The sequence below is a fragment of the Acomys russatus genome, chromosome 10, assembly GCF_903995435.1.
Source record: "Acomys russatus chromosome 10, mAcoRus1.1, whole genome shotgun sequence".
Classification (NCBI taxonomy): Eukaryota; Metazoa; Chordata; class Mammalia; order Rodentia; family Muridae; genus Acomys; species Acomys russatus.
The window spans coordinates 3,597,079-3,622,607 of NC_067146.1; the positions used below are offsets into that span (position 1 = coordinate 3,597,079).

A 25,529-nucleotide genomic window follows, 5' to 3' on the forward strand; every position below is an offset into this window, starting at 1 on the left:
ACATAGGCATCGTGGCTTGAATTGTATCTCCGGAAATGTGATATATTGAAATCCTAATCCCTAGAACCCATATTTGACCACAGAGATTTTAAAAGGCAATTAAGATAAGTAAGGCTTTATGGTGCCTACAGTGTGTTTGGTATCTGTATATTCTTGTAAGATCAGGACACAGACAGAGGGTCATGGAGGATGTAGAGGACAGCCATTTAAACCAAAGAGATAGGTCCTAGATGATATCAACTATGACCTCATACTTTTGGCCTTTCCAGAACTGTGACAAAATGCATTTCTGTGTGTGAGTCCCTTAGTGTAAGATGCTCTGCTGTGGTCTTCCCAGAAAGCTCATGTTCAAGAGCTGGTTATGCAGAGTATTAACTAGGACAGACTTTGCTTTGGCCCTTGTATTGGTGTGCTTTCTATTGATATGACCAAGACCACGACCAAAAGCAACTCAGAGAGGAAAGGGTTTACTTTGCCTTAGTCTCACAGGCCAGAGTCCATTGTGGAAGGAAATCAGGGCAGGAACGTAGAGGCAGGAACTGAGACAGAGACCATGGTGGATCATTGCTTACTGACTTATTCCTAATAGTTTACTCTGCTTTCTTTCTTTCTTTTTGGCTTTTTGAGACAGGGGTTCTCTGTGTAGCTTTGGCTGTCCAGGACTCAACTTTGTAGACCAGGCTGGCCTTGAATTCACAGAGATCTGCCTGCCTCTGCCTCCTGAGTGCTGGGATTAAAGGCATGCGCCACCACTGCCAAGCCCAACTTGCTTTCTCTCTCAGCCCCCCTCCCCCATCTCTCTCTTTGGTTTTTCGAGACAGGGTTTCTCTGTGTAGCCTTGACTGTCCTGGACTCGCTTTGTAGACCAGGGTGGCCTTGAACTCACAGAGATCTACTTGCCTCTGCCTCCCAAAGTACTGGGATTAAAGGCATGCGCCACCATTACCGGGCTCCATTTGCTTTCTTAAACAACCCAGGGTGACCTGCCTAAAAGCACCACTGCCCACAGTGGACTGGGCCCTCTGGCATCAATCACTAATAATAAATTTTTTTAAATGCCCCACAGACTTGCTTACAGACAAATCTGATGGGGCAGATGATTTTAGCTTGTGTCAAATTGACAAAAAACTCACAGGCACAATGTTCATGAGGCTGACAGTTAAACAGAGAAATATAGAGTAATGAATATCATTGCAGTTTATGAGAAAGTGAGTCTTCTCAAGGGGAAGGTTGGATGGGGGCATCTTATGGGGTGACATGGTCAGGAAGTCTCTGAGGATAAGCCATTTAGAATCTGAGCCAAGAAACACTTCAAGGAGCCCCTAGCCACCGTCACGTTCCCCTCCGCTCCCCCCTTCCCCTCAACTCCCCCTTCCCCTCTACCCCCCCCCCCCCAGTGCATTCCTTTCTACCCTAAAAGCAGCCATCCCAGCAGTGGTTACAAATGGTACCCTCACTGTTGGTTCGTGTGGCCCCAGCCCTGAGGATGCAGGCGGATTACAGGGCCAGGCACTCTGCAGAACTGTGTGTGCAACGGGCCTCCACTATTTCCTTGCACTGTTTTAATTATAGCTGAAGCATGAAGCCAGCCAACATAATTCAAACGCCTTGTAAAAACTCCTATTTAGAGGAAAATTATAATTTTCTGATAAAATATGAACACTCAAAATAAGCCATAAAACATAACTGCAAAGTATCCAGAGGATTTAATTATATATTAGAACCAAGTTGCTGGGGTATTTTTTCTGCAGAGGAATACCTCTCTATATTTAGAATGAGATTCTTTAGGAGCGCCGTGGCCACTAAATTATGGTTTTATGGAATTTTTGGAACATAATCTGTTTATTTAGGTTCCAGAGTCAAAGGAGGGAATCATACATTATGGATATTTATAGAGTGGCAAAGCCCCAGCCTGTGCCACGCTGCTAGGACTTTTCACTCAGAAAAAAGTGAGACACAGGTTTATACAGTTCTGCTAAGACAGACTCAGTTGTTGAATCAGGGTCAAGACTGGCTATGTTTGATCCATCCTTAAGACCTAAGAAGTGGGCGGGGGGGGGGGGGAGGGCTAGAGAGCTAGCTCAGTTGGCCGAATGCTCCCTGTGCACTGAGGCCCTGAGGTCAGCACCCAGAGCCCATGTGGAAAATGTTGGATGCGGACTGTCCATTTGTAAATTTAGCACTGAGGACGTGGAGACAGGCAGACCTCTGGGGCTTGCTGGCCCTCCAGCCTAACCCACTTAGCAAGCAAGCTCTAGGACAATAAGACTCCCTGTGTCAAAATGAAAAACAAGGTTGATGCCACCTGAGAAATGACACCTGACATTGACCTCTGGCGCATCACACACACACACACACACACACACACACACACACACACACACACACACTTGTGCATCTGTATGCAGTCACAAAACAGACCTAAGGATCTGGTCCCTGTTATCTTTAATCTTGTATTAGAAGGAAAAATCTCTCCCTCTTCATACAATGTGTTATTAGACCCTCAACCTAGCCCCTTAGCCTGCTGGGTCCTCAGCCTAGATAGTCTATTACGGTCCTCCATGGTTCGGTTTTGTTATTGTTTGGTTTTGTTTTTGCTTGTGTGTGTGTGTTGTTTGTGTGTCTGTTTGTTCGTTTTTTTGTTAGTCAAAGCCAGGGATAAGATTTTTAGTATTTCACGTCTAAACATGTATTAGAACAAAAAGGAACATTAATTGGCCTTTTCGAAGGACGGTGAGACGGTGTTAATGTCAAGTGTACTAGTTACCTTTGTTGCGGCTGTGACAAACTACCCAACAGGAAACAAAGAAGAGAGGTTTAGTGGGGTTTGTAGTTTGAGGGGATAAAGTTCTTCATGGTGTGGGAGGCCTGCAGCAGGCTCTGTGGAGTGGGAAGAGTTTGTGGCAGCCACTTGTCCGCATCTCAGTAGATCGGGAAGCAGGAAGGGGACGACCAGAAACTAGGCCATGTCACCCAGAGACCCAGTTCAGCCACTGAGGCCTAAAGGCTCCCTCCCCCAGACTGCCCCCCCCCCAGACCACTGGCTGGTGACTGAGTATTCAGATAGAGGAACCGTGGGACCGGTTGCACATCCAAGCCTTCAGCCTCTGGCCCCTGTGGGGTTATGTACTCAGTGGAGCTTCAGAAGTTCCCCCAGACTCATAGTTCTAACTGTACAAAAGTCCAGAGTTGCTTTGGAGACTCGAGGCTGTGACCCTTGCAAAACAAAATAAAATAAGACAAGCAAACCGAGACACCACCAAAAAACAAGCTTCCCACTTTCAAACACACAAAGTAAGCATTCCCATGCCCCAAATGAGGGAATGGAAGCATAGCAAAGAAAAACTGGGTCCAAGCAAAACCGAAACTGGGCAAGTCACTGTATGTCTAGTATCAGGGACCCCTGTTGGCATCACCAGTGCCCCAAAGGGCTTGGGTAGTCCTGCCTCTTGGCTCTGTTGTCTATAATACACATGGTCTCTCCTTGGGGCCAGTTCTGCCCAAGGCTTGACGCTTTCCTGACATTTCTGTCATCTCCAACAAACACTGCAACTCAGGCTGTACCCGCATAGCTCCGTGCACAGCCTTCCCAAGAGCTTCATGTGGGGAATCTAACTCTGCTACATAGTCTCTGGCCTCTGCTCCTTTCTGGAACCTTCTATGACCCTGTGATTCTTGGTTTCTACGTGCCTGCAAAGCCAATACAATGTTGACAAGGAATCCAGTTCTTCTACCAGATGGAGGTGTAGCCTAGCCCACTTGGAACGTTCTAGGGTTTCCTTAGTCCACAGCTTCAAACCCTTCCACGCTCTTCCCACAAGCCTGCTCTAAAGGCCTGTGAACCAACACAGTCATCGCACCAACCTCACTTCTCAGCACCAGTTTTCTGTGTTAGCTTTCTTTCTTTCTTTCTTTCTTTCTTTCTTTCTTTCTTTCTTTCTTCTTCCTTCCTTCCTTCTCCCCCCCCCCACTCCCATTGCTGTGACCATATCCCCAACAAGAAGCTACTCACAGAAGGAAGAGTTTACTGAGATCGACAGAATGAGGGGCATCGCAGAGCACTAGGCAGCTCTGTGGCAGTGGGAGTGTGGCACTCCTTGCCCACGTTTTAGTGATCCAGGAAGCAGAGAACAGGAAATAGACCTGGGACATAAACCTCAAGGCCTATACTTCAGTGAACTACTTCCTCCAGCTGGACCACCCCTCCTAAAGGTTCTAGGATTTCTCAAAAGAACACTACCATTGGAAGACCAAATATCCAAGTATATGAGCCTGTGGCCGTGCGTGGTGGGGGCGTTTCACATAAAACCAACAACAACAAACAAACAAAAAACACAAGGGTGAACCAGTTGTCCTATTCTAGAATGCAAAAGCAGGCTGCAGGACTTGGCAGGTGCCAGTGAATATTTATTGGATTCATGTTACACAAGAGAGGGGATTTAAGTTGCTTTTGTGACCCTAAGGTGTGGAATTGGAAAGAACTAGTAGGAAAATTGCACTTATCTCCAGGCAAACCAACTCTCTAATCAGAATTTTGAATAATTAAAAGTCAAGCCAGCCTGCCTTCCCACCACGAAGGATGGACAGGGCACAGCGAATCCAGGAGCTTGACCTTAGGGCCTGGGCCAGGACCTAGCTGACCTTCTAGAACTCTCTCAATTGAGACTTCATTTCCGGGGTGTCATGCCAGACAGTTGATATTCTGTTTTATTTTGTTTGGAGGCAGAGTCTCACCATGTAGTCTAGGCTGGCCCCAAACTCATCTTCTTGCCTTGGATTGCTGAGTGCTTCTGGGATTGCAGGCATATGGGGCCAGGGTGGTTTTTCTTTTTCTTTTTCTTTTTTTTTTTTAAAGTAATTTTTGAAAAATTAGTATACAAAAATATACTAAATTAACCCATTAAAAATGTTTAGTGCAGTGGTAAGCACTTTTACAGTGTTAGGTAGCTATCCCCACCATCATCCACACAGTTCTGTTTATATTTAAATTTTTTCATGTGTATCTCTATTCATGGTACATGGTACTGTGTTACACAGAGCATTTTCATATAAGCATGTATTGCATATAGAGCATGTTTACCTCGACACCCTCCTACCAACCCCATCCTGCCTGATTCCCTTTGTCCCCAGGGCAGTTTTACATCTGTTCTCGTGACCTATTGCATGCGCGTCTGCATCGCTTTATGTATCTGTTTAAAATCCAGGAACCACAAAAGAGAGAAAACAACAATATCTGTCTTTTGAGACAAGCTTAATTTGCTTAATGTGCTGATCTCTGATTGCATCCTGCAAGTGATATAACTTTGTTCTTTTTTTTTTTTTTTTTTTTTAATGGCTGAAAACAATTCTGTTGTGGATAAACATCACCTTTTCTTTATTCCTCCTTCTGCTGTTGGATGTGCCAGTCGGTTCTGTCATGTAGCCACTATGAATCAGTAGTGATGACCCATGTGCAGCCTCCGTGATGTGCTGACTTGGAACACAGAAGACTTTGCATCGACCTCAAACTCTACCTGCTGGGCCACAGACCTTGCTCCCCAGCTCTACCTGCACATTTCCCCATTTGCTTTGCTAAGGACGTCCCTGAAAGGTCTTGAGGGCCCTTGAAAGAGTGAAGGGTAACTGGCTGGCCAGGAAGGGGCCTCTAGCTCTTCAGAAAGCAACACCAGAGACACACAGAGCTTTCTAGAGTCTGGCCTGTCAGTCTGGCCGTGTATGCTGAGTGTTGGCTGAGGTGCTTCCATGCCCCCTCAGGCCAGGTGTGTGTAGCACAGGGGCCAGAATGTAGAGAATATTGGTGCAGTGAATGGCAGCCAACACATAGGAAAAGGAGCCAGGAGTGATGTCTCACACCTATTATCCTAGAACCTGGGAGTCTGAAGCAGGAGGAGTGTGGGCAAGAGGCCAAGCTGGCCTACACGGAGGCCCTGTCAGAACTGGAACAGCAATCAGAACAAACACAAAAACAAAGAAAAAAAAAAAAAACAAACTAACAAAAGCAGAGTGAACTAAAGAAAAAGAGATAAAGAGAAATAAGAAATAGAAAGTCTTAATATTTCCTACATAGTTAGGATTTTGTTGTCGGACTCATTTGCCATAGGTGTGTGTGTGTCTTTGTGTCTCTGTATGTGTCAACATCGAAAATATATTTCTTACTGTTGTACAAGACTAGTGTCTTACTATTGGTAAAAAAAAAAAAATAATAATAATAATAAATAAATAAAAAGTTTGAAAAGCCTGTTCCAATGCAAACCCCAAACCTTTGGGCCGCCTCTTTCAACTGAAAGCTTGCCAATCACAAGCCTGACATCTCTTTGATCGGTCAAGGCCAGCTCACTCCATCCCCATGGCCACCACCCTGGCTGAGGTCACCATTATCTCTGCCCTAACTGATTGCGCTGCCTCCAGCCTTATCACAGCCATCCATTCTCCACGTTGCAGGGTCTTCCCAAAGCGCGAAAGTTGATCTCCCATCAATGGAGAGTGCACTGATGGCTACGACAGGAGGGAAGAGGGATGGGGGAGGGCTGACCAAGGGGTTCTGAGCTATGGTTCCGGGGGGGGGGGGGGCGCGCAAGAGGCTCTGGTGTGTTGCTGTGTGCTAACCTTAGATGACAACAGCAAAGCGTGTGTGTGTGTGTGTAGCAGAAAACTAAAAGAAAGAATATCGGGTTATTCGGCCATGACAATGATGGACGGTATAGAAGACGGAACTGATTATCCTGTCTTGAACACCACACAGTATAAGGATGCCTCATTATTATGAAAAGTCATTATGTTTTAAACTATATTATTATTATGCGAGCATGACAATTTTAGGGTCTGTTCTCTCCTTCCACATTTATGTGGGATCCAGGGATTGAACTCAGGCTGCCAGGCTTGCACAGGGAGCACTTCTATTCAACAAACTGTCTTATGAGCCCCTAGGCTTTTTAACATTAGTTAAAAGAACAAGAACAACAGAAGCAGAAATCTAGCTTAGCTCCATCCGGCAGCTTCTCGCTTGTTGGTAAGCCCAGCAGTGCTCTCACTAGCATCCTACTCTTTCCAGACATAGCACAGGCATAGGAAAGCATCTTTGACGTCTTTTGTTTTGCTTTTCTTTGGTCCCCCCTCCCCCACCTTTTTATCAGTATGTGTGTGGTCATTTGTATGCAAGCGCATACGTACATGTGGAAGCTAGGGGTCACCTTGGGGGCCATCTACCTTTTTCCTTTTGTTTTTGTTTTTTTTTTTTTGGGGGGGGGGTTCTTTTTTGTTTTCTTTGGTTTTTTGTGTTTTGTTTTTGAGATAGGGTTTCTCTGTGTATATCCCTGGCTGTAATGGACTCCAGGCTGGCCTTGAACTCACAGAGATCCACCTGCCTCTGTCTCCCGAGTACTGGGATTAGAGGCGTGAGCCACCATGCCTGGTCCACGCCTATTTTCTTGAGATAGGGTCTCTCATTGGCCTGGAACTTAGCAAGCAAAACAGACTGCCTGGCCAATGAGCCTTGGGACAGTCTGGCTCTGCCTCCACAGCACTGGGATTACAAACCCGCATCTCTGCATGCAGCCTTTTCACATGGGCTCTGAGCAACAAGCTGCCATCTCATGCTTGTCAAGCCCTTTCCTGGTCCAACCAATGACTCTTCTCACTCCTCTATTGAAACCGTGTGGGGACTTCTGGAGGTCCAGGCTGCACTTGGGCAGGATTACGCAGCAGTCATAGTCTGTATCCGAGTCAGCTTTCTGAGTGGTCTATCTAGACCTCAGTTTCCTGATCTATAAACTGTTGGTGATAGTGTTTCCTATACTCCAGCAAAGTTGTGAGGTTTCTCACTTAACAAGAGTTTCCTGGGTACCTGTATGAGCAAGACCCTAATTTGGGTGCTTGAAATACATTTATGAACAAAACAAAGCTCTCTGTCTACCCTGATTGTAGAGGAGAAAGGTAAACAGAAGCATCAGGAGTGGCTTGCTTAGCACAGTGTTCAATGTACCAGTCAGTGTCGGCTCTTAGGGTATGTGAGATTACGGCAAACCCTTTGGGGAACAGGGGGTGGAGAAAGTCAACTTCCAGGCACGGAAATCATTTCAAGAAAGACACTAAGGTGTGTCCTGTGAACCCCAAGGAACAAGTAAGGCTGAATGATGGGTGATGGGTGGATGGCCGAGAGGTCGTGGGGCCTGAGTGTGAAGGACCTTGGAGCCTCCCAGGTCTTCTACTCTGAAGGACATGAGAATAGTAGATTTCGTCTTTGAAATAGGATCTCTTTTAAAAGCCCACATTGGCCTAGAATTTGCCATGTTCCTGCCTAAGCAGCTTCCTCTGTACCGGGACTATCAGTATGTGTCCCCATGGCTATTCACAGTGGTGCACCCTGAGCCTATGTGGTTTTTTTTAGGGTCACTCTACCATCAGTGCTTAGAGCAGATTGTGGGGAGCCAGGACAGAGACGGGAAGACAAGTTTGGAGAGACACGATGATGAGGAGAGGGGTGGTCTGTGTCAGTGGGCAGACAAGAAGGGAAACCGATTGGGTGTGTTTTGGGAGGGAGAGGCAACAGGATTCCCTGGTGGCCTGGTTGCGGGTGGGAGAGTGTGATCACTGGTCTCCGTTGTCTACGTGACTAGACTTGGAATCACCTAGGAGATACACTTAGATGTGTCTCTAAGGGAGTCTCCAGAGACGTTTAACCAAGGAGAGAAGACCCACCTTAATGAAGGCAGTGCTGTCCCACGGACTGGGATCCCAGACACATTCTCCACCCCCACCGCCACCCCGTGTCTTTGTGTTTGTGATTGTGCATATGTGTGTGTGTGTGTTTAATGAGACGCAGAGGTGAACACCAGTACTCCGATTACCAGCCGCCCTGTGCTTCCAACACATGCCTTTCTTCAACCTTTGAGGCCGAATAAGCTCTTTCTCCCTAAGTTTCTTCCTGCCATGTCTTTGGTCTACAAGACAGGGACTAATACAGAGACCAGAGTCAGTGACGGCACCAAGAGCTTTGAGCCGAGCAACCGGGAGGATCGTGTTAATACATTTAAGACACTTAGAACATCCTTGGCACGCGGTATTTGAGACTTCATGTCCTTCAGCCAATACCAGGTCATCTTCTCTTAAGGCTGTGAGTCTTCTCACCCTCTTTCTCTGGAACTCCTGGTCCCACTCCAGCCCGTTTCCTGTTGGTCTGCGAGCCCCTGTTTGCCATCTAGAACGTAGCTGAGAAACGCCTCCCAAAAGAAGCCCCATTGCTTGGACCTTACCCAAAGCATTTCGCTCCCATTTTTGAAAGGCTATGTAGAAGCCAGAATTTTTTTTTTTTTAAGGAAATTTTAAAGAAGGAATGTTAGGATTCAGCACAAGTTCATGAACAGCAAGTGGTACTAAGGTATTTCATTCTTTCTTCTTTCCTAGAGAGACAGATCTGTGGACGTGGGAAAGAGAGCATTGACGACTTCCTTCTGAGACATTCTTACGGGGAAGGAGGAGAAATAACGGGTAGGCAAATAATTCTTTTGGGTGTTTTCATGGCTGAGAGAACAAAGATAGATAAACTCTACCAATCTGGAGTCAAATGGAAAACTATCGGTTTCTACACTGAGCCTAATCCAATCGCATATGCTATTTGTTATTGCCATAATAAACTACTGATTTGCAGCAATCAAAGCTGAGATTAATGCTCCAAGGAGCACAATTAAACATTCAGCCGACCATTGCCCGAGCCAACAAAAGCGGGATCCAAAATCTGCCAGAAACTTGTAAGAAAGAAAAGCTTTCTCATGAGCGCAGATGCAAAAGGTATTTAAACAAAATCCTATCTAGTATAAGCCAGTGACATGTTAAAGAATAATTTATCAAGACCAAAGAGGGTTTATGCAGGAAGTGTATACCTTGAAAAGCAATCAGATATGTCTTGTTACATTATAAAAAGCAAGGGAGAAGAATATATACAATCTCAACAGATAACAAGAAATATTTAATAAATTTCAATAGCCATTTATGAGACCAAATCTTAGTGGACTATGAATAAAATGTATAAAGCTTTGAATAGAGAAAAAAACCCTGTACTTATTATAGATGAGTGGAGGAATATCATAGAAAGTTCATGGAGTGTCTGCCAACATAGTATTTGAATTAATACTGAGTAGAAGACTATTGACTGTCAATGTTTTTTTTTTAATGCATCAGACTGGCCTCAAAGTATTAGCAGTCCGTCTGCCTCTCCTCCCAGTGCTGAGGAGAGACATGTGCCGCCAAGCCCAGCTTTAAATGGTTGAATTGTTAAGGAACGAATTTAACAAATGGCACCCAAAATTTCTAAACTAAAGATACAAAGCACGGCTAAGACAGAGAGGACCAAAGTGATAGAAAGAGGCCACGTTCGTGGCCTTGGAAACAATAGTGTTGATATATCAATTCTTCAGAAATTGACAAGCTGAGTCAAAAAATATGGGAAATAAAACCAAAGGACCTGAAAGTCAGGAAAAAATATACTTCCATCTTTCAAATTTATTGTAATGATAGAATATTTAAGAGACTGTAGATAAACAGATCAATTGGTGGTACAAAACAGGATCCAGAAATAAACACACACACACACGCACACACACACGCACACATACACGCACACATACACGCACACATAAACACACACATAAACACACACATACACACATACACACATACACACATGCACACACATACACACACACGCACATACACACACACATACACACACGCACACACATACACACACACATACACACACACATACACACATACACACATGCACACACATACGCACACACGCACACACACACATACACACACATGCACACACATACAGACACACACACACGCACGCGCACACACACACGCACACATACCCACATACACGCACATACCCACATACACGCACATACACACACACATGCACACACATACACACACATACACACACACGCACACACACACGCACACGCACACATGCACACATACACACATACACACATACACGCATATACACACATACACGCACATACACACACACATACACACACACGCACACATACACACATACACACACACATACATACACACACACACATACACACACACACGATGTCTTGATTAGTAAAGTGGGGTTTGGATGGACTTCCGCACAAATGATTCTGAGGCATTTGGGTATCAAATTGACCCACACTTTACCTCAGACCTGAGAGTCATCTGGAGATGGCCATAGCCCTATGAGTGAAGGGGAAAGCAAGTGAAACTTATAGAGTCGTTTCACAAGCTTGGAGGCTGGCAAGATTTCTTAAACAAAATAGCAAAAGTAACACCACCAGAGACGTTGATAATCTGGACTTTACTATCAAATAGTAGCATTACAAGCCGGGGGCGGGGGGGGGGGGAGGTGGTGGTGGTGGCGTACGCCTTTAATCCCAGCACTCAGGAAGCAAAGGCAGGTGGATTGCTATGAGTTTGAGGCTAGCCTGGTCTACAAAGTGAGTCCAGGACAGCCAAGACTACACAGAGAAACCCTGTCTCAGGAAAAAGAAAAAAAAAAAAAAGTACCTTAGTTGGCAAAGTGTGAGGACCTGGGTTCAATCCCCAGGACTTGTATGAAAATGCTGAGCATAGTACTGTGCACTTGTAATCTCAGCAGTGGAGAGGGGAGACAGGAGGATCCCTGGAGCTCGGTAGCTAGGCAGCCTACACTAGCAGCTAGAGAGAGTAGACACACACACACACACGCACGCACACACACACACACACACACACACACACACACATGAACTAATTAAACAAACGAACAAACTGCAGACAAAGAGATTCAGATCATATAAGGATGGCAATTGGAAAAAAAAAAAAAAATGAAAAGAGTCAAACACTTCTTAAAAAAATGGGCAAAGACCTTGCAAAGTCAAAAGAGGACATTGAAATGGCATGTGAGTATATGAAACAGTGCTTGATGTCATTATCCATTAGGTAAGTGCAAATTAAAGTAGCAATGATAATGTCACTGTCCAGCCAGAAGACAATGGCAGCATTAGGGGACGAAGGACAGGCAAGAAAGATGGAGAGCTGGGGCTGGAGAGATGGCTCAGTGGTTAAGAGCACTGCCTGCTCTTCCAAAGGACCTGGGTTCAATTCCCAGCACCGACATAGCAGCTCACAACTGCCTATAACTCCAAGATCTGACACTCTCACACCAACGCACATAAATTAAAGTTAAATAAAATCTTTAAAAAAAAAAAAAAAGAAAGAAAGAAAGGTGGAGAGCTCTGCCTCAGACTCCAGAGGTACAAGCAGGCTCAACCAAGTTGAAAAACGATCCATGGTAAATAACAAAGCCAAGCACACAGCTACTCTTGTGACTCAGCAATTCAGATCCCAGGAATAAATCCCTAAATGCATTTCCTTGACACACTCTTAACAATTTCACTTAGAAAAGTGAAAAATCTAGCAGCTACCTACATGTCTATCAATGGAGGAACAAATGACCTTGCATATATATCAGCAATAAAAAAGATGAACTGCATTTGTTTTAGTACCCAATTATAGATAAATCTTACAGGCGCATTGAGAAAAATAAATAGCCAGGACAAAATAGCATATTCTATTAGTTTTCATTTACGTAAGTTTCAAGAGTGGGAAGTACAAGTCTGTGGTAACAGATGTCAGGAGATGTCAGTGGTGAGGCTGAGAGCAGGGGAAAGAAGCAGAAAGGGGGAGCCCCCTGCCAAGCCGAGGATCTGCTCTGCACCCTGAGCTGGCTGACAGTCATGTGAGTGCAAACATTGAGTTTTATTACCAAGATCTGAGTATACAAGTTATGTTAACTAAACAAAACAAAACACTGTGCCACATATCTTTAATTTGTGTAGACTTACGTGATCGGTAAACACCAAATGAGAATCAACGTATAAAAATTGGGATTAAAATGTAGCTATTATTAGGAGCTTTCATACCTACAGCACATCTCACTGAAAAGGCCTTAATCAACAAAAAGCTTGTTGGGCTGTGCTGGGCTGTCACTGGCAGGAGACAGGAAGCCTGGCCTGCTTTCCTGATGGAAAGCGTCCACTGTGATGTGTGATAGAATTAGACCTTGTCACCTCACAGGTGGTAACAGGACCCAGCGTCATCTCGGAGGAAACCCTCTGAGCACAGCTGTGAGGGAGTTTCTGGACCGAGTTAATAGAAATAGGAAGATCCTAAATAGAAGAGGCACCATTCTATGGGGTGAGGTCTCAAACTGCATAAAAAGAAGAAAGCGAGAGCTGAGCGCCATCAAATCCGATGTGAGCGGCTGCCTGGGGCTCCCGCTACCATGACTCCCCTGCTAGGATAGGCTGCTGCAGTCTAGAACGTGAGCAAGCAAGACACCTCTGCGTCTTAAAGTTGCTCCCATCGGGTGTTTTGTCACAATGACGAAGATAGCCAGTCTCAGCTCTGGCTGCCCTGGAGCTCATTTACAATTCATCCCCCAAGTTCTAGACCTTTGCCCTCACCTCGCTGTGGATGCACTGCTTCCTACTTCCACCTCCGTAAAGGTCAGGGAAAGAAAGAGCAATTATACAAATCAGGTTTTACTCATTTATTATTTTCTTAAATAAAGATGATTCCCTCATTGAACCAAGAGTCCAGTAGCACCAAAAATATAAGACTGGCAAGACGGCTCAGCAGGTAAAGGCATCCATTGCCAAGCCTGATGTCCTGAGTCCATCCCTGAGGCTCACATGTTAGAAGGAAATAACTAGCCCCTGCAAATTGTCCTCTGACCTCCACATGTGCACTATGGGAGCCCTCCCGCCCCCCCCCCACATACAAATAAATACATGTAAAAAGAAAGTTTTTTTGTTTTGTTTTGTTTTTTGATTTTTCGAGACAGGGTTTCTCTGTCTCTGTGTAGCCTTGCCTGTCCTGGACTTACTTTGTAGACCAGGCTGGCCTCAAACTCACAGAGATCTGCCTGCCTCTGCCTCCCGAGTGCTGGGATTAAAGGTGTGCGCCACCACGCCCGGCTAAAAGAAAGAACTTTTAAAGACCAAAAATACAAAATCATTTCAACAACATTTTGAAATTTAGAAAGAAATGTTGTGAGGCAAAGAAAACCTTGAACATCCTGATCAATACGACTTAGCTCTGGCCATTCCTGCATCCCAAGGCCTCGCAGGCACTCAGGTGCTAAAAAGATGATGTCAAAGTTCAAAACAACCCATCATGTTATACAAACCCATGGACCAGCTATCTCCAGGACCAGCCGTGGTTCTGAGTAAAGCAATGAGATGGGAAGCCATGGGCAGCAGGCGGGCCACCTGGCATGATTTTACCCAGAATGCCCAGTGGGTAGCCCAGTCCGGATGGGACACTTCTAGCTCAGACTGCAGACTTCTCTGTGCGTTGCCAAATGGTCCACATCAAAGTCCTGCCTCAAAAAAGAGAGGGAGCCAAACAGGGGAGGGTACTCCTCCACATTTCAGGGGTGCTCACTGGTTTTACTGGAGGTTTGAGCTCTCAGGAAGAACAGCTGCCGTGCTCAAAGCTGTGGGCCTATCGTGTGGGTGATGACTTTTCTATTTATTATTATTATTATCATGATGATGGTGATGATCTTTTTACTCAGTCTGTAGACCAGGCTGGCCTCGAACTCAGATATTCACCTGCCTCTGCCTCCCGAGCGCTGGGATCAATGGTGCACACCACCCTGCCTGGCTGGGTTGACCTTTCTTAAGAAATATACAAGGAGAGGTGAGTGGAGGAAGAGAAAGGAAAGTCAGAAAGGGGGAGAAAGTTTCCAGGCTTGGCCAAAGTGTCAAGAGCTTCCTTAGGGCACATGTGACAGCTGTTTTCAGGACAGGAATCCAAGAGCCTGTTTCCTAGCTGCTTCCTCTCCGGGACAGGCCAGGACCAGGAGCAGATGAATGGATTTCCAAAAGCTGTGGGTGGAAATGTGCCAATTGTGGGCTTGGGGACAGGCTAAAAGGGGACGAATTTATGATTAGTGGAGACTAGCAAGGGATCCCCAAAGCCCCAGCCAAGGTGGTCTCACTTGATGGCAGCTCTGAATGGAGCTTTTCTGGACTGTAGCGCATTAGGGAACCGCAGCCCTCTGACCTTTGCTGAACAGGGTGTCGCTTTGATGTGGGGTACAACACTTCCACGGGACTAATTTGCCTCCTGACTTTAGCCATCTCTGCGGCCGAGTTGTGGTCTCATGGTGACTCATCCTCGGGATCCTAACAGCCACATGACAAGTGGCTGATGCGGTCCTTTGAGAGGCTAAGTCCAGGGCAGCCAGGGCCCTCAGAGTTTATGGTCCAAGATAAAAACAGCTCACCAAATCAATTTTATGGCTTTACATGAGACCAGTATGCTTCAAGCTGTCCCTGGAGAGGTGGTCTCTGAGCTATTCATAAGGGCCTGGGGGCTGCTACTCACCCCTCCACACATACATGCAATGCTTTACTTCCTGCCTCTACTCCATATCCAATCTGCCAAGACATGAACAGGCACGCCCACAGTCCTCACCTCTCCATGCCGCCATTTTTGGAGAGGATCATAGCACCATGGCAGCATGTTACATGGTCAGACACGTGTCTTTCATATCCCTGTCCAACCGGACCAACCAAACATAGGCTAAAACCAGCCAGCTTCTTATCGCCCTTTCCAAGAATTAATCCATCCACTAGTTGTGGACATCTCTGCCAACTCATGTAGACTCGGCTCCCATTTCCATAGATATTAAAAAGCAAAACAAGCCACCCTTAGGCTTATTGAGTACATGATAAGCAAGAAGACGGAATTAAAAATACGTGAGTAAAAATTCCTAAGTCTCAAGCTGCTGGGAAGACGGAGGTCCTCCAAATATTAAGAAGATTGATTTGGGCTTACTGGCCGTCTCTGGGTTCAAGGTTTAGTGGAGCCATCCCAGGAAGCATCAGGAGTGTCAACAGATGGAAGGACGGATATGGCCAAGACGGAGCCAAGACATGCCTCACAAAATCTGAGGGAAAGTGCGAGTATGAACATTCGCAGTCTATTCAGCCCAGCATTTTGGAGTTTGGGTGAAAAAGATGTTTCCCCGCCTCTTCTTTTGTGACAGTCTCTTTACGTGGCTCAGGCTGGCCTTGAACTTGTGATAATCTCACTTCAGTCTCCTGAGTACAGGAATTATAAGCATGCACCTTTATACCCAGCTGAAAAGGAGTACTTTATTCAATGATTTTTTTTTTATTCAATATTTACTCAGAATTGGTATGTGTTAGAGTCCCCTGTAGCGTCACCTCAGCAACATGGGTCCCTCAAGAGATGCTCGGAGCTGGAGCTTCACACAGCCGTTCCTTACCAGCTTGTCCTTGAATCTCCGTGGCTCAAAACGGGATGCACGAGCAGCAACGGGCTCTCAGCGGTGGAAAATGAAGCTATGTGTTATTTAAGTTCCTTTTCATTTAATGCATCAAACTAATATGCCGAAGTGTTTCTGTATCACAAGGGACCTCTTGGTAGACGCTTGCACGGAGTAAGCGTTTAATGTTTACCGAGTGAATGTATAATAAAGCTGAACACTTAAGTAAACATGGCTTATTAAAGGCAAGGCGGCATGGTGTCGGTCGGGGGGGGGGGGTGTGGGAGGGAGAGTCACGCCTCACTAATCTCCTTCAGTTCTTTGAGCAGATAAATAAGCATATGGAAAAAAAAGAGGGAACCACAGAACCGGGTTTAATTTGACTTTCAAAAACCTGTGAGAAAATCCCATTCTAATGGCTGTTTTTTTTGGGGTTTTTTTTTTGTTTTTGTTTTTAAAGTGAGTCACTAGGGTTGCTTTATCATAAATATGGAATTGGTTTAAAGACCACAAACAAAGCCGAAGACAAGCAGAGTCATCCCAGATAGAAGATGGGCTCTAGGGTTTCCTAGTGATCTCACCGCTGAGGGGGTCTCTGCGAATGACCTTGCTCGGAAGTAGATGTGGGCTCTCCAGATTCAGGCACACCTCATACCACAGAGAAGGCCACGCCTGTGGGCATCTGAATTTTCCATTTGAATTCAGAAGAGATGTCCTCTTACTTTTCTCATTGCCGTGGCCAAATACCTGATACGACACGAGGTAGCTTCTGCATACGGATTTATTCTTCCTCATGGCATAGATGTAAGGGGTGCCATGGTGGTGAAATCGGGGCGGTGATAGCAGCTGATGCTGGGGCAGGGGCATGAACTACTTGTTCATATCTTCGTAAACCAGAAGCTGAGATAGACAGCCTTATCATTGCTCAGACCCACTCTCCAGGGACCTACTTTCCTCATCTAGGCCCTACTTTTCTGAAAAGATTCTACAGCCTTCCAAAACAGTACCACCAGCTGGGGGAACAAGTCTTCAAACACATGAGCACACCGGGAGGCATACCATAACAGCCACTATGTGTTTGCACCATAAAGTGTACAGGGGGGTGTAGAAAACACAGTCCGCAGGCTTGAAAGAATAAGTCACTGACTTAGGACAAAAGCTGGAAGTCCCAATGGGATTCAGTTACAAAGATAAATGATGCAGGTGAGTGAGAGCGGAATAGTACAGAGGAGGGGAAACGCGGGTGGAGGCAGGGAAAGCTTCCTGGAGGAGGCAGAATCTGAAGAGAGCCTTGAAGAACAGCTAGGGTTTGCATGGATGCAGAAGAGGAGACAGGGTGGATGCAGCCAACGGGTACTGAGCAAATCCAGGGCTAAGACTTGTATGGGCAAGCCCGTTGAACTTAACAACAGCCTAGTAAGGTAGCGCATATATCCCCACTTTCCCAAGGAGGAACAAGACGCTTTAGGAAGTTAGGAGATCTACTCAAGCTCGCACTGCTAAGAAGCAATAGCCTTGTAAATATATTACCTCTTATTTTAGGAATTATCAGGATGAACAAAGATCTGGAGCAGGCTGGGAGACTAGGGAGAGAGTAGAGAAGCCAGGATGCGGAGGGACGCCTTGGAGAGCTAGGAGAGACTAGGTTGGAACATGTGACTTGCCTCTGAGATATTGATGCTCTTCTGTCTTGCTGGAAGACCTCAAGAGCTGACTGCTTCCTCTCTTATTGAAGCCAAGAGGAAGAAAATGCTAAGCCATAGTCTGGAATTTGAGGCCCAGGACCTAGTTTGGGAGGAGAAAACTAAAGAGGGGAGGAAAAAAAAAATACTATGTGGGAGGAGCTGACAGAGGCTAAGCGCAACTTTATTTAGTGGCCTCTGCTAGAACAAGTGCACTGGACGTGTTTGTGTCACACCCACCCACCAGCGTGCAGCCTTCCTCAGGGTGGGCTCTCCGGTCTCCTGCCCCACGCATGTCTCGGGTTTGGTGGGAAGTCAAACACAGACTCACAACTCTGATGCCCACGTTACCTTGAGGGGCTCAAGGGGGCTCAGAAAGCACGACAGGAACCCAGAGGTCTCTCGTTGCCTGCTTGGGTGTGACTTGGTGGTCTGTGCCCTTTGACATGTATCCCTTTAACACCAGCAAGGCTGGTGTAAAAAAGTGGGCAGCAGAGGTTAGAGGTGAGCGGCAGAGCTGTACAGAGGGATGGAATCACACCACACAACAGATCCCCTTAAGAGGTTTAATAGGGAGATACAGGAACTGTCTCTGGAGATACGCGAGGAGAGGGGGGGGGGTGGGTAAAGAGGTAGAAGTAGAGAGAGAGAGAGCGCGCGCGTGCCACATGGAGGGTGTCTTTTATATGGCCCAGGGCAGGGCCACACCCCCGTGGCAGGTAAGCAGTGACATCACAGGTAGGCAGACTGAAACAGAATCCTAACAGCTGGTATCAGGTCTAGTCTCTCAGGTCCCAGTAGGGCAGAGCCCTGCTTTGGGTGAGAGACTAATGCTATTCAAGGCAGCAGGAAGCAGCTAAGCTACTGTAATTTCTGTAGCCACTCCAAGGACACCGAGGCAGGGTGCCAAATGGCTACCTTTTTCTGGTGGCATGCGGGGTGTGGAACTGGGCACAGTGTTCCGGGCTAGAAGGTGGGCACATTTGAATGTGATTTAGGGTGAGTTGTCAATTGCTGTTAAACTCTGATATCTAGAAATGTCACCCAAGTCACCTGTTGTGATAGTGACCTACAGAAAGGGCTGGACTTGAAGTGGGAGGTGGCCTTCACTACCTCTGCCGGTCCTCAAGGTTGTCTGTGATTGGGCTGGCTGTGTAACCTCTCTGGGCCTCAGTTTCCCTGTCTGTGAAGTGGACAGGCTCACTGTATCGATCTCATATATTCTTTCTTACTTTATGTGTATGAGTGTTTGTGTGACATATGTCTGGTATCACATGGGTACAGTGCCGGCAAAGGTCAGAAGATGTCATTAGATTGGTTAGAACTGGAATTAAAGGAAATCGTGCACTGAAATGTGGATGCTGAAAAACCACACCCAGCTCCTCTGCAAGAGCAGCAAGTGCTTTTAGTTGATGAATCTGTCTGTCTGCCTCTCATGTATTCTCATGATGATCAAAAAACCCCACTCTGGATTGCTCAGCCAGTCAAGAACGCAGGAGAATGCCTAGCATTTTAGAACCCCATCCCAAGCAACAGGCAGCCTTAAGTGAGTTTTCCCACCTGGACCCTGAAGGACTCTGCACTCCCCACTGAGCCTCCCTGTGGCTGCTGTAAATGTTTCCACTGGGCTGCTCCCTTCACAAGACCTGAGGACTAGATGCTGTTTTCTTCCTTCTTTTTACAATTAGCATCCTTATGGTGCCTGGCGTATGGCAGGTGTGCACAAGGTTGCCAAATTTTTTTTTTTTTTTTTTTTAAATGAGTGCATTACGTACCATCTCTGCAAGAATGGTAGGTGAAGTTTGGGCGGGAGTCCCCTGTTGTGGTAGTGACCTACAGAAAGGGCTGGACTCAGTGGCTAAAATGCTTGTTGCTGTGTGAGTGTGAGGACCTGCATTTGGATTCGCAGACCCTGTAAAGTCAGAGCCAGTAGTGTTTCTTCAATCTCAGTGTTTCTATACAGCGAGATGGGAGGTGAAGGCGGGAGAATTCCTAGAAGTTCACCAGCCAGCTAGTCGCCTCTGCCTCAAACAAGGTGGGAGGCAAGAATAGACAGACAGCTGGGGTTGTCCTCTGACCTACACACACACACACACACACAGACACACACACAGATACACACACATAGACACACACACAGATACACACACATAGACACACACACAGACACACACACAGACACACACACAAACACACAGATACACACACAGACACACACACAGATACACATACAGACACATACACAGACACACACAGAAACACACACAGATACACACACAGACACACACACAGATACACATACAGACACATACACAGACACACACACAGACACACACACACACACAGAGGCACACACACAGACACACACAGAGGCACACACACAGACACACACAGACACACACACAGATATTGACACACACAGACACACAGATACACACAGACACACACACAGACACACACACACACAGACACACACACACACAGACACACACAGATACACACACAGACACGCACACACATAGACACACATACACACACACAGAGACACACACACACACAGATACACACACACACACACAGATACACACACACACACACACACACACACACACACACACACACACACACACACTTTCTAATTTGACCCTGTAAAGAATGGTTGATACTGTGGTTGTTGAAATTCACTCAAGCACCTGTTCACTCATTCACCCGAGACTTTCTAAGAATCAACATGAAGGTCGCTAACTTTCTTAGAATTTCTGTCTCCTCACCTTGGGAAAATATGGGCAACATTAAGCACTGACATTTCTTTTATTTGGATTTAAAAAAAAATTTTTTTTTCATTAAAAGTAAGAAGCAGAAGTGAGCTGCGGACTTGAACTGGTGCAGGGGTCCTCGGGAGTCTCCTGCTGTTAATATTTGGGGGCTAATTTCCTTACTGGTGTTGGTTATCTTTCCTCTTTAGCTTTCATGGTTCCTGAGCAAGATGTGAGTCCAGCCCCTCACAGTGTGCTCTCCCGCTGGTGTTTATTAGCCTTGCTTGGTATTTCTCAGCCACACAGCCTGTGCCCCGTGGGTGATCTAGCTTTGAACACAGCTAGGCTCACTCTCCTGGCTTCAGCATTTCCACTAGTTCCAACTTCTCCTTCACTCTAGTTTTCTTGGGTGTAAACGTCATTTTTGCAGCGGTTCTGGGCATCTGCCGAAGCCCTGTGTTTACTGGGAAGCTAAGTCCTAAGGGGGGCAGAGTCCTGGCTCAGGGAAGCCTGTTTAACTGGCTTCTTGTTTGTGATGGTATGGATGATGATGATGATGCCGTCAGAAGCTCGGCTGTTTGAACACTGGTCCCCAGTCACTGGTGCTGCTTGGCAAGGTTGTGGAGTCTTTGTGAAGTCTTGCTAGAGGAAGTACATCTGTGTGTGTGTGTGTGTGTGTGTGTGTGTGTGTGTGTGTGTGTGTGTCGGGGGTGGAGCTTTGAGTGTTTATAGTCTCACCTCACTCCCTGCTTTCTCTCTGCTTCTTGCTTACACTGGACCATGTCAGCGCTCAGCTTCCTTATCTGGCCACCGTGTCTACTGCTGGATGCCACGCCTTCCCCACAGTGATGACTCTGATCCCTCTAGAACTGTGAGTTGAAGTAAACTCTTTCTTCTATAAGTTGCTTTTGAACTGTGGTGTTTTATCACAGCACAGTGACAATAGCTAATAACCTCTTGCTGTAATAAACACTGTAACCCAAAGCAATTTGGAGAGGAAAGGGTTTATTCCAGTTTACAGCTTCCATTGTCAGTGGAAGTCAGGGCAGGACCTCAAGGCAGGAACCTGGAGGCAGGAGCCGAAGCAGAAACCATGGAAGAACCCTGCTCACTGGCTTGCTTCCACCTACCTTGCTTATATAACCGAGGGCTACTTGTCTAGGGATGATATTGCCCACAGTAGGCTGGGGCATCCAGCGTCAACCAACAGTCAACAAAATGTCCCCCTGCCCACAGGCCAATCTGACGGAGGCAAACCCTCTCCTGAGGTTTCCTCTTCCTAAGCATCACAAGCCACTCCTCCCCCAAAGCCATGAGGGTGACCCCACTCCCACCCATACACAGAGAGGAGACCACATACCATTCTGTTGGAAAAGTTACTGAAGTTCTCAACCAACACCTGCTTGATCATGGATGGCTCAGAAATGACAATGTACATCCGACGGCCAAGATAGTACCTAGGAAGGATCAAACCAGCTGCTTTAAAATACGGCATTTTTACTCATTTCTCCTAAAACCACCCCCTCCCCCTAGTTCTAGAAAGAACTCACAGTGGTTTAAAATGAAGGGTGGAGTAAATACATCGATACCGGGGAGCTCAAGCTCTGATGGTGAGCAATAGTAGATCCATGAAAAGGTGCCACCAAAGCTCTTCCCATCAACACTTGTGGACTGCCACCTTGTCCCAGAACTGGAAATTTAAATAAGACACCGTCCCTGACTCACGGAGTTTATGGGCCAACAGGAAAGACAGGTCGATAAATGTCAACACACTAACAAGGGCTCCGGAGACCCAACAGTAAGATGGAGGGGAAATGGCAGAGTTTTCCAAACACAAGAGGCTGGCATTTTTAGAACAAAAACATTTATACTAATTCTGCACAGAGCAAACAAGCAGCTGCTTGAGAGAATATGGGAATGATTAACCCTGCTTTAGAGAAGCTGAACTTTGTGCTCCTGAGAAGCAGAGGATGGCCTCAGGCAGTCACGTGCTGCTGCTGAGCTCTGGCTGGAGGAAGTGCTTACACACATCCTTGAGGTTCATGGATGGACGGAGGACCCAAGCCACCAAGACCCAGTCCCTACCTCCTAGGGGCTCATGGTCTGATGGGAGTAACAGGATGGCAATTAGCACACAGCAAGATGCTCTGGCTGGTGTGAGTGACATCAGAGGGACACCTAGCTCAAAGCCTGGAGGGTAGCATGAAGAATCCCAGAGTTGCCTCCCAAACTGAGTTACTGAAGATGAGCCACAGTTGGTCCAAGTAGGTGGATGGGCGAAGAGGTGCAAGTGGGTTGGGCAAAGGAGTTAGGGTTAATCTAGGTCAGGGTCTCACCTGTTTGGGTATCACTGTGAGCGACTGGAGACTAACTGTGCAAAGTAAAACTGAGTAATGCTGGGGCAGCAGGGCCAGGCATGCTTGCAGGGTGTAACCAGCTGGCTGGCCCGTTCAGAGCAGCATGGGCCAGTCTTTAAAAGGGAACCACATTAAAAAAGCATCTGAGTTTGCACTAGGATTCTAACTCAGTTCTTGTTTGTTTGTTTTTTGTTTTTTTCGAGACAAGGTTTCTCTGTGTAGCCTTGGCTGCCCTAGACTAGCTTTGTAGACCAGACTGGCCTCGAACTCACAGCGATCTGCTTGCCTCTGCCTCCCAAGTGCTGGGATTAAAGGCATCTAACTCAGTTTTTCATAAGCCAAAATGGTGTTCATTATAACATTCTTTTTCCCTTCACCAAATAAGAAGAAAGGGGCGGGTGAGGTGGTGCAGTCGGCAAAGTAGCCATCACATAAATGTGAGTTCAGAGCCCCAGCATTCGTGTGAAGAAAACTGGGCGTGACAGTGTGCTTCCAGAACCTCAGAGCTGGGAGAGTGTCACAGAGACAGATAGAGTCTCAGAATCACTGTCCGTCTGTAGGGCCAGGGAGCCATGCAACTGAGGAAGTTAGCCTGGAGTGGGAGTGAGGTTGTAGTGTGTCCAAACCCTGAAAATCTCATCTTGAGACCAGCAGGAATTGGACTGATCCCTCCTTGTTCTGGGCCACATAGTGTACATAGCCTTTCAACTCCCACCTCTACCACCTGTGAGGTAGTCACATAGCCTGGCAGCCAGGTTACAAGTTAAGCTTTCTCTCTCCTTATAAGGTCTTGTCCAGAAAGCCCTTGGACTTCCTCTTCGTGCAAATAAGGCATTCCCAGCACCTTAGCCCCAGCCAATGACGGACACTCCTCCCCAAAGCCTCTACCCACTCCCCAAAGGTTTAAGTAGCCTCTGTTCCCTACCCCTGAGGAGTCTGTTTCTCTCTCACTGCCCCCTGAAGTGTCCATCCCCCTGGCAGTTCCTGCCTTGCTCCCCATCCCAGAATCCACCAGTTGTGAACCCCAGATTCAGTGAGAGTCTTAAAAAAAAATAAAGGAAAGAGTGATTAAAAGTGACACCCAACATTGGTCTTTGGCCTCCACATGCTTGCACCCTCATGTACATGTGCACCCACATGTACATGTGCAAAATACTTGAGTGAGGTACACAGTAACACACACACACACACTTTTTAAGAAAAAAAAAACCAATCTGGCATCCATTAGGCACTCAGAAAATTGCTCAACCAAGTGATTATATTTTAGAAAATTGTTAGGGAAGTCTTTGGACCACAGGAATTCAATAGATGTGGCACACGAAAAGAAAGGCCACCAACTTGTTTCTTACTATTTTTAACCAAGAATGCTGAAAATAACCCAGTCCAGCCATAAGTCGCTACTTTTTATAAAATCCATGGCAGGTGTCACGGAATCTTCTGGGAACCAAAGGAAGCTAGAGATGCCTTGGCAAGAAGGAGCACTTCAGGCTCTGTCCACGTGGAGGAGGGAGGAGCACTTCAGGCTCTGTCCACATGGAGGAGGGTTTCTACTCCTCCCTCTACCTGGAGGAGCACTTCTTGGACTTACAGTGTACATTAAACCACCTTCCCCTGAGGAAATGCCAGCCGAAAACCCCCCTAGCCTGAAAAAAGACCACGTTAAAAATTCAAGAAGCCAATGAACCTCAGATAGGGTAAACACAGAAACACACACCGAGACATATCACAACTGAGCTGCTGCTGGGAGAAAAATGGTAAAAGAAAAGAAGAAGAGTCTTTTTAAATGGTATCTTGTGAATATTAATTCAAAGGGCAGCAAATTTCGTATCAGAAATCATAGAGACTGAGAGTCATGAGATAGTTCTGCAGGTTAAGAGTGCTGGCGCAAACATGAGGATTCAGATGCCCAACTCTATGTAAGAAGCCTGCTGTGGCAGAGTGTTTCTATAAACCCAGTATATGGATCCAGGAGGATGGCTGGGGTGGCTTAGCTCCAAGTTCTGTGAGAGACCCCGTCGTAAGGGAACAAGATAGAGCGTGAGAGCAACTCAAGTCATCCTTTGGTTTCTGCATACACAGGTGCATGTATCCCAACACACATATGAATAACACACAAGGTACGGGAGGGAAAGAGGGAGGCAGAGAGATGGAGAGAGACCAAGGAAACAAGGGGACTAGAGTGATGACTCAGTTGGCATGCTCCCTACTGAACTTGAGATCAGATTCCCAGTACCCATGGGGGAAAACCGGGCATGACAGTGCGCACATGTAATCCCCACACTGGAGAGACAGAGATAGGAGAACCCTTGGGCCTTCCTGGCCAGCCAGTCTGGTCAGTCAGTGAGGTCCAATTTTACTGAAAGACCCCGTCTCAAAATACAAAGTTGAGTAAGAG

General features: G+C 46.4%; 1 protein-coding gene across 1 annotated transcript in view; it reads right to left on the minus strand.

The window, feature by feature from the left end:
• Tbxas1 (thromboxane A synthase 1) overlaps window positions 1-25,529 on the minus strand; it is a 141,219-nt gene that overhangs the window by 77,387 nt on the left and 38,303 nt on the right. Inside the window, exon 4 of the mRNA XM_051152437.1 lies at window positions 22,138-22,234. Coding sequence (XP_051008394.1) covers window positions 22,138-22,234 — 97 coding nt within the window. The remainder of the gene's footprint in view (window positions 1-22,137; window positions 22,235-25,529) is intronic.